At 31.7% G+C, this 11008-nt stretch overlaps 1 protein-coding gene across 1 annotated transcript; it reads right to left on the minus strand.

Annotated features, from left to right (window-relative positions):
* Nucleotides 1-2888: 2888 nt before the first annotated feature.
* LOC105618409 (trichohyalin-like) lies at nt 2889-4097 on the minus strand. Its single transcript, XM_012199952.1, has one exon. It carries the CDS (start codon nt 4095-4097, stop codon nt 2889-2891), a length of 1209 nt encoding a protein of 402 aa, XP_012055342.1.
* Between the last annotated feature and the right edge of the window lie 6911 nt (nt 4098-11008).

Below are 11008 nucleotides of genomic sequence, written 5' to 3' on the forward strand. Positions count from 1 at the left end.
AATATTATTTATTATTTAAACTAATTTTATAGCAAATAACATTTTCACATAAATTATATATTCTATTTAAACTGTATTATGTTAGATAATACAATTTAGTAACAGACGCGCAAATTTCTTGAAAATTACTCGAGTAATGTCTCTCACGGGAAATCTTTGGACATTCTAATGTAACACCTGGCGACAGATGTTAAGGGAGCATATTGGTCTATCTCATACTAAATGTTCGGAAGAATTCCGTTTAATAGTCTTGCAGATATTATCAAGCATGTCTGTTAATATTATATGCTTTATCTAGAAACCAAAAAATTTTATTTAAATACTCTCCTTGATTTTAACACGTAAATGTACAGATCCATACATAAAGTGTGAACATAATATAAATACAATACGTATAATTTCTATAATATAAAACATTAATAACTCAAAAATCAACTTTTTTAAGTTGTGTTATTTTTGAAGAAAGGGAGTGATATATTAATTTTAAAAATTTATTGCGCTATTAGTTTGCTGAAAGATATGTGAATTATCGAATAAATTTGTACGTACAACGATAGAAGTAATAGTAGAAGAAACTTTACCTTTGAATGCTATAATTACGATTGAAAAACGATATCCAGTTTTTTCGAATATAATTATAAATCTATAATGTTTCTCCAACTTGACTTTTAGAGATCAGGATACATAATTCTTAGTGGCCATTATATCCTTATCTCGATGCCTTGATTAATATGCAGCAGGATAACGGATATTAAGAGAGTATTATATGCAATTTATATGTCAATCATGTTACCACATAAGCATAAGCCGCATTATTTTGCAACATACTTTGCGTTAATAATTTAAGGTTTCGATAACAGGAAAAATCAAGTATCAATCGATAGTCACTGTAATTTTAATATATTTGAATAAATTACCGTACACACACGTGTCAAGCTTGCTTGATCCTTCTACATTCGTAAGTTATCTCACTACATAATTCTATGTTATACCGTGAGATAACTCACGTCCTGAGAGCAAAAGGGCCGAACCCGGGTGTTAGGAGTCAGAATTATAATTTGCGATTTAATTAAAAGACACGCACTATATAAATACAACAAATCAAACTGTGCATAGTATATAGTTAAATTATTTGTCCGTAGTCGAAAAAAATATTGATTTTTATATCATATTTTATATTATGATTTTTATAGTTCATTTTTATTTTAAATGGTTCCTCATCGGAATTCACGGATCTCAGGGAGCCTGGACATTTTTTCAACTATGTTGTAAAAAATTATTTATAACAAATGTTTTTCAATCTTATATAATTTTAAGTTACATAATCTTATTTCTCAAATTTTGAAAAAAAGTCATTTAATTATGTCTACTTTAAGCAAAGATAAGAAAGATTCTATAATATTTTATATGTGTTGAATATTTTATTATTGTACCTACATATAAACGTTTCATATTTATACATTTTTTTGTTGCTCTACTTTCACCAATTTCGTTTTAACAATTTAGCGGATATGCTTGCGACATAGTTGACTTGAACACATACATAAGCTCTATTGAACGTCTGTTGGTTTTTTAACTTTCGTCACAATTTCCGGTTTTTTCTTCCGTCTTTCGCGGTTTCCTTCGTGACCTTCTTACGAGATACTCCATCCTGTTCAACAAAATAGTTTCCGTTCCTTTTGACCGTTGCCTATCATTCTCGCCAAAATACAATTTTTAGATATATTTCCGTCAAAAATTGCTATTTCTCTTAAAAACTAAATATGTGTACAAACGCAAAATTTTGTTTTTTTTTCTAATTGTAAATTTGTTCAATCTAAAAATTAAAAAAATTAATTTAATGATAATATTTTTAACTTAAAATTTTAATTAATAAAATTTTAATTAAATTTTAACATTATAATTATAACTACCTACATAATACTTTAATATTTATTATTAATTAAAAATAATTTGCCGTTGTAAAACCCCAAAATCATTATTTTAATATTAATACTATTTATTTTCGAATTTATTTTCGATAAAGTTCAATCTTTTTAATAAATTATTTTTGAGAAGTCCTTCGTGTATGTCTATTTTAAATGACTTTTATTTCTTTTCTGCGTACTATTTTTGAGTCCATTCTTGGAGATGTTTTTCTTAATTGACTTTCTCCTAACGTTCTTTTCCTCTGATTCTATCTTTTTCAAAATATAGAATTGTCTCATTCGTATCTCGTTAATCTGATCAACTATTTTAACGGTTCTTGACATCGCATGATCTTCTCTCTCTTAACGGTACATAATAAATAAACCAGAATTCCATCCCAATAATCAATTTTTTATTAAACGCAAATGTTACATATATATGCAATCTTTATTAATTCTTTATGTATTTTTCTAAAAGTATTAACAAAATAGTCGATGAAGTTTTTTCAAAAGCAAATAATGAAGCTAATTTAATGTTCTGTGAATTTTTCTTTTTATATAATTAGACACGTGTCTAATTATATAAAAGAATATCTTAAAGAAAGAAGAAATGTATTTTTTTCTTTAATTTTAACATTAATATTACTGTCGGAGTTTAGTTTTTTTTTCAATCACTGTATTTCATTTTTATTTTTCCGATCACTACCTTTTTCCAATTCTTTTTCTACCTATATAACATTGCATTTCTTTTTTCACTGTAATGTTATTCTCTTCGTTGACCTTAGCTTCTTTCTCTTTATTAACCGTCCTACAAGTTCTAGTTACTGTAAATACTGCGATGAGTCTCGATCGACCATTTCCGTGAATAGTACAATATTTTTCGTTATTATCTTTTCTACCTTCTTGATTTTCTTGCTAACACTAGTATCTAGAGATGAAATTTTCTTACTTAATGACGTCATTATTATTTTATCATTTCGTTCAATCTTTCACGTCTTCATTATCGGTATTTTTAGTGTCTTGATTTTTCTTCGTTAATTTGTCAAGAATCTCTTGTTCCTCAGATGTAAGAGTCGCTCTATTCACGAAGTTTGCAATGTTAACTGCGTGTATCATCAATAAACGTTTTCTCTCCTCCTTCGCATGTTCCGCCTCAAGTAGTTCCAATTTCTGTTGCTCTTTAACGATTTCCTCAATCCTAGCAATCTCCTCCTCGCGAATCCTGCGGCGGTGTTCAATCAAACTCTCCAGGTCCTTCCGGTACTGTACTTTCATCCTTCTTTTCGCCTCGGCTGTGCACCTTGCCATCTTCTCATCTTCCATAATCTTCCTCATGACTTCCTCGGCCCATGCTTTATCCTCCTCAACGAAACGCAGCCTGCACTGTTCCGTGAAGACTATCTGTTCCCGTAAACTAGCTGCCAGTTCTTGCTGCATCTTTTTCCTACGCATCGTCTCCTCCATCTCTCTGATTACAAGCTCGCACCTGATCTCCTCCGCTACGAGATCAATCAGTCGCTCTTCTCTCTCTTGTTTTTGAGCTTGAGCATCCAGCAGTATCCTAGTTGTTTCTAGCAGGACACGTTCGCGCCTCTCTAACTGCTCCTGTCGAAGTCTGCTCATCTCCTTTGATCTCTCCTCTATCTCCTTCAAGTACTCTAGATCTTTCAATCGCTTCTTCTCTTCTGCTTCGAGCTCCTTCTGTCGATGAGCTTCCCTTATTTCCTCGAGGATCAATCTTTCTTGTCTCGTCCTCTCTACAAGCTCGCATTTCTTCTCCACCGCCTTCGTGCGTTCCTGCTCTTCTTGCTCTCGATCCACTTTTTCCAAGAACTTCCTGTACTCGCGAGCCTCCTCCACAATGACTCTTTTTTGTTCCTCCTTTCGTGTTAACTGCTCGTCCAATTGCCGTTTATATTCCTTCGATTTCCGTAGTATCTCCGACTGGCACCGGAGATCCTCCTCCAATACTTCCTGTTGTTCCTGACGGATCAAGTCGGCGACTTCGCGTTTTCGCACGAGCTCGGCATATTTGTGAGCCTGTTTCTCATCAAGTTGAGCCTGCAGCCCTTTCACCATATAGGCACGTCGTAATTCAGCCACCAATTTCGCGAGCGTGTCATAAGACTCCCGGTTGCGATGAAATCTTGCATATAAAGTGTTCTCGTTGCTTGGGGGTGTTTCTTCCATTGTTAATCGTTACTTTTGGATACTTATTGCCTCACGGATTTAGAGAAGATCGTGCGTTTGTGAGACTGAGATCGTAGAATTAGATGTGAGCCGTGGATTAGATGTATTGCGTTTTAACTTGTTGGAAACTGGTCATAATCTTCCGGGTTTGCCTGCAAGGGTTACGCTAGTTCATTATAGTCTTGTAGAGAATGAATTAATTTAAATGTGAAAATAATATATATCTACATTTTTAAGAATGTAATTCATTATAATTTATTCGTTAATTAGTGTCTGCGACTAATATATATATACTATATTATTGTATATATATATATATATATATATATATATATATAAAAATAAAAATGTAACAAAGATTTAATGGATAATACAATTTGTATAATCCAATAATAAAATAAATGACATCTGAATAAATATGACATCATTGTATTTTACAGTATCTTAGAGTAAATAGATATTATTAGATAGAAATTAATTAAGATAACATTAAAAAATAAAAGAATAGCGTTTAGAAGTCATCCGTATATTTGAATCAAATAATGTGTTGAAAAATATAATAGTATTAGATATTTGTAAAGGATTAAATTTGAGCGATTAAATTCGGTAATATTTATTGCATTAGTGTCTTTTTTAAATCGAGCAAATCAATGTTTTCTCTAATGCTATTGTTTTTTTTCCAAAATTTTTATGTTGATTCACATAATTACAATGTTACAATTAAAATTATTGCAATATAAAAAATAATAGTTAATTTATATTATAACAATATATTGGTATGTACAATAATGTAAGTGTAAGGGATTGATGATAGAAGAAAACTCGTTCCACAATTTTTCTTAACGGTAATTATTTAGTAATCATCTTATCTTCTATAACGGATTGTGCGTTCACAAATGCTCGTATGTCTTGTCACGTTGCTAGCTAACGATCATCTATCGCTATTCTAATGATATTTGTCACTTCGACAAAATCAAATAAGATAGTCAAATCTTGGACTTGAAAATAATTAAGTTTAACGATATTCTCGTTAACAATAAGATTTTACATTTCATATTTAATGTAATTTACATAAATAATTGATATTATTACAATTGTGTGTGTATATTGAGAGAAAAATGTACTAAATTTTAATAAGTAATTGTTTGAATGATACTAATATAACATTTATTTACAGAAAATAAATATTTGCTAAATAAAACTAATAATAGTTAAATCAAATTAATAGCATCAAATAAGTACATTTAACGAATATTCAACTGGCATTATTTAAACAAATATTTATTAAAATTTAGTATATATTTTTCTCTCAGTGTATGAATTATTAAATTAATTAACTCGTTTTTAATTACTGTTATATATCTTAATTCTGCAAATTAAAATATCCATAAAGTATCTTTATATACTCTTAAAAAAACTCATGCATTAAATATTGCCATTATTATGGTCGATTTTTGCTCGTTAAAGCGAGCATCATATTATATCTTTTTGTGTCTGTACACTTTTCTATTCATTCTCTGCTTTATGAAGACGAACGTGCTAATTAATTAATGCATCATCTGATTCGACATCGCGCGATTCATGCGAGAAACATGACGAGAAAGAATCGTTCAGCAACAAAAAAATTCTTCACACCGATGTTATGAGTCGCATTTGCATCTCGCATGACGCGAGACTTATGCTCGTACACCGAGCTGCATTAACAGATTAACGGTAGCCTTCACGTTGGCTACTTCTTTTTTTTCTTCCCCTCCCCTTCTACTTTTTCCTTGCGAGACTTAAGTGCGCTTGGAAATATTCGCACAGTGAATTAGGTTAATCCAAATTTAGTGGTGAATGGGAGAAAGGGGCTGCGATTCTACTATATTTTTTTCATAATGGCTCTATTGTTGAAAATGGAAACTATTGTTAGGTTTCATTCAATCCATAAACAAAACTTACTTAGGATCAATTCTAAGTAAGTCACGTTCAAATGTGTTTGAATTTCGGTAAGAATATAAAATGATCACATTCAATAATGTATACAAATAGAGTATAGATTTATACTTATATATTATTACTCATCCTTAAATAGGATTTATCAATCGTAAAGCGATTAGCTTCTATTAAATATTTAGCGATCAAGAAATGCGAAAGTGTAATTTATGCCACAATGTTATTATTAATAGGAGTTTTTGGATTTATTATTGAATTCTCTCTCTCTCTCCCCTTGTTCTTTTTGTGTATCTTATAGATATTTAATATCGTTAATATATCATGTCTATATAATGTGTATTTAATATGTTATACAAATTAATAGAAAAATTTATGCGATGCTTGTCAAAAGAGAAAAATCAAATACTTGTTTTTACAAAAAGGATGAAATGCGTTACATGGAGGATCGATCTAGAACGTGACGAAATGACTTATACAAATCATCGTTCGAGTTTTCTAAAAAGATACCCAGATTGAATCAGCACTCTGTCCCTATGACTTTGACATATGTGTTCTACAATTGCGAGCCGCTTGTTCGGTTAACGCAGCTGCCGGTTTGAGGACTGTAATTTACTAGAGTGCCTACACAGCATACATTTTATCAAAACATCAATGGCAGGATTTCGCAATAACGCTATTGACACATCAGTAATATTCAAACATTTCTTAATTTAATACAAATTGACTTAGGTATAACAAAAATTTAAGTAAAAATTTTGAAAAACGATAACTTATTTAATGTGAAAATTAATACAAAAATTTGAACTTACAAAAATATTACAAATGACTTCATTAAAATTACATTACAAATTAATTATTTTAAAGATAAAAAGAAATTCTAAAATATTTATACAATAGTCATAAATGTAAAAAATTTAAAGATAAAGTGAATATGTGAATACTTAATAGAAGATATTCCTTCGATATAAGAAAAGAGAGCGTGCAATAGCATTCAAGGCCGCTTATTTGATCAAATAATAGCGAGTCTTGCTCAACGAACCATTTTGTTTTATGAGCAACGATATAATTGTTGCCGACGGTTAAAATATATGTAAAGTATGTAGACATTACTAATAAGCGCAATATCGTTTGTCCGGTGAATAGCTTGAGCGTAGCATTATACTCTATGCATATGCAAGAGATTTTATGAAGTAGACGTTCTGCTAACATTTCAGTCTCATAAATTTAATAATAATTTCAAAAATAAAAGTTTCAAAGACACGTAGAAAGATTAATGACGATAATTTTGTTTGCATCCAAGATATGTAAACATCTCAAGAATTTTAATCTCTAACGACCTCTATCAATGTAGATTAACTTTAATCTGGGTTCAACTTATTTATCTTCTTCTAAGAATTAGAAGTCTTAAAAATAAGAAAAAAATGAAGAATAAAAGAGATGAAGAGAGATTAAAGTTAATCTACATTAGAAATGAACATAATAAGAATAAAATAAGAGAAAAAAGGTTCTATAATTCCATAATAAATTCGAATTTAATAAGGAGAGAGGATTTTTCACTTTTAGAGTTTTCTCTTTTCATATAAACTTTTCATATACTTTTTCATATAAATAAAAATGCATTGTCTGATAAAAATACTTCGCAATAATTTTCTTTATATAAAACTATTTCAAATGAGATAAAGAGCCCAAAAGTCTTTTTTCATTGTATATTTTGTTAAATAACTTCTCTATTTTCCGAGAAAATTTCAATGTTTACGAAAGATGTATCAAGATTCCCAATTATATTGTATCATATTGTATCACCGCATATATTGAGAAATTAAAATTTCTTAATTAACCAATTCTCGATTAATATTGTGTTTTTTCAATGAAAGCGCGAAAGACTCCAATCGCACGAAGACGCGTGCGCCGTCATAGGATTAGCAATGAAAACGAGATTAACGTACCTTCTGTGCGCAGGTCCGGATACACCGAATTCGTGCACGAATCGCAGCAGCCACGTGCACCAAAACACTAAATGTATAACAATCGAAGGTACACCGAAAAACAAAGGAATCTCTTGTTCGGCGTTTCGTGTCGGACGCTGCCGGAACAGACGCGAGTCAGGGCGATGAATCCGCGCAAGCCTTCTTTATCACGTTTCCGGTCCCGTCGTCAGTTTGCCGGTTCAGAACACGCGATTCGGAGTACGCACTGGCTTAATACGAACGCCACGACGGATTGAGACCGACTAACCGGCTTTCCGCGTCAGAGCACACGCGAGCCGAGGCTCCGCTCTTTGCCACGGCCCCTTTAAAACCCATCCCTCCGTTGCCGTTGGGCCCCTGCGGCCCGCAAGAAACCGGCCGGATGGGTTCTACGGCCCTGAAAGTGGATGTCGGGGGCGTACGATTATGTGCGCGATGCCAGATACACATAGAGTGTGAGGCTCGAACACGTCGGGATATTCGATTCGATTTTGTAACCGCGAACTATACCTGTAATTATCGAATAATCGCACTGTCGACTATCTCTAAATATATATTTGGATGTTCTAAAAATTAACTTTTTATAGAATATATTCGATTGCTCATCGCGTTCCGAGACAAGTCGATTTTTCGTTCGATTTTGCACACTTTTAGTTAAAAATTATTTAAGTGAGGAGTTAAAGTTAATGTTACGTTATGTTTTAATGGAAGTGGACCTAAGAATTTTCTAAAAAGATGAAAACTAAGTTGAACCGAGATTAAAGTTAATCTACGTTGGTAAAAACGGCCATATAATTCTTACTATATTTAATATCTTTAGAAAGTATTTGTAATATGTAAATAAAATAAAAAAAAAGGGGTAAAGATCATTATTTAATCAGGTGCTCTTAGTATTTCAAAGAAAATTAATGCGCAGGATACGAATGAAAGTAGTCGATTTTTATATCTAATCGTGCTTAGCTATTAGATACTAATCATGTACTAAGGATTAATTTGAAATTTTGTACCGCTAATTTTAATATTCGGATAAACTTGAAAGATACACATATAAGCCGGCATTTATATTCTTATTATAAGACCGTCTTAAGTAAAGTTTTAAGATGTTAATTCAACTTTACCATTTTATGATACGTTAAGATTGTATTTAAGACACTCTTAAATATAAGAATATTTACCCGAGTATGAATACCGTCATAATCGCGGTGATTAATCATTCGTTTATAGGGAAATGTAGTCTATGTAGTCTATTGTACAGATATTGTTGTATCCACAAATATCTTTAAAATATGAATCATTTAATATATTTAGTATATTTATATTTTAGTATATTTATATTTAGTATATTTATATTTTAGTATATTTGTATACACATTTCTGAAGCAAACATATTAGTATTCATAAAAAATTGAAATCTCTGACAAATCTTTTCCTGCAAATTTTCGATATAACATATGTTGCATTTTATCTTTAAAAAGAACCTTATAAATTGAGAATTTTATAAATTAACAATTAAAATCTCAGAACGATTTTGTAACGATCGGAATGTGTTGAATTCAAGAAGTGGCATTCTGCAAAGAGAGTGCCGTACAGGAATGTACATTTTCTTATCTTCATTTACTCCGCTTGCGAACCGTGCCGAAAGGCAGTACACGAGTGTCGGGATATAAACACAAATTAGTTCCATTTTTATGGATTTTGATAGCGGCTGACCAGTCATCGTCTTTCGCACTTTTGCGAAAACCTGTTTCTGCGTCGAAAGGAAACGGCACATAATCGCTTGGGGATCCGAGACTCGTCGGTTTCGACGAAAATCTTTTGACGATGCAAAATACGAAATGAGAGATACAGAGAGTGCGTATTTAGAAATGATTTCAACTGAATGAGTACGTGACTTAATAGCATTATTAAAATAAGCTCAACGACAGCGACGACGGCGATGCTATTACTCCTTAGAAACCGGTCGCTTTAATAGACTCGTAAAATGACTTGATATGAGGATAGTGATACTAATCACCGTAATATGCAAGCGTCCTTATTGTACGGTCACGCCTTTCAAGTTGTCGTCTTTATGCGCATGAGCATGAAGAACTAGGGATTTTACTCTTGGAAGAGATTATTAAAGAAGAAAGAAGTTAATATTATAAATCTATTTAGTCATACATATATCGAAAGAATAGTTTCGCTAAAAAAGTATCTAAAGTTTAATTAGGTACAGATTTGAAGGTTTTGATAGACCTTGATTCAAAATATGTGTTGTATTGTGTAGAACTCTAAACGTCGAACTGTGACAATGCAAAAAAAAAGAATAAATAAAGTATAATGTAACATGATAAAGATGTTTATATGTATATTGCAAGAGGTATAATTATATATATTCCTCACATTGAAATTTCTATTATACATATGATTTTTTTATGTATGTCCTTTGCGACTGCCGGTTAAAATGTTAAATATGATTAAAGTGAGTCGTTATACTGATCATTTGAGGCGCTCATGATTAAGGTATGGACGATACGTAAATGCCCTCGAGGGGGATCATTTGCGCTCTCCTCTCATTCTGCGCGAGAGAGCAAGAAATAGAAGAAGTGGGAGAGAAAAACGAGGAAGTGCGATGGGAATAAACCGGACGATGACGATGAGAAATATCTAAATTAACGTGAAGGAGGAGCGTGGCACATGTAAGATTAAGGCTCGTCCGACATGACCGTCCTGCCCCGACATGATACATTGCTGCCTTATACGAAATAAACGATCCTACGAGGATACGTAGAAGTGCTTGCGTATTTTCGCAAATTTCGATGCGGCAAAGCATAGGGATGATTTATAAAAGTACACTGAGAGAAATTATTTTGTTATAGGAACAAATCAAGGGAAAGCAAATGTGATATTTGTTAAATAAATGATCGATTTATTACGATTGCAAATTAATTCGTCAATGTAACAAATAATCAATTGTATCACAAATAAGAGACTCATATATATTAGGTGTAGTAAAAAGAAATTCATTAT

The sequence above is a fragment of the Atta cephalotes genome (genome assembly GCF_000143395.1).
Source record: "Atta cephalotes unplaced genomic scaffold scaffold00016, whole genome shotgun sequence".
Classification (NCBI taxonomy): Eukaryota; Metazoa; Arthropoda; class Insecta; order Hymenoptera; family Formicidae; genus Atta; species Atta cephalotes.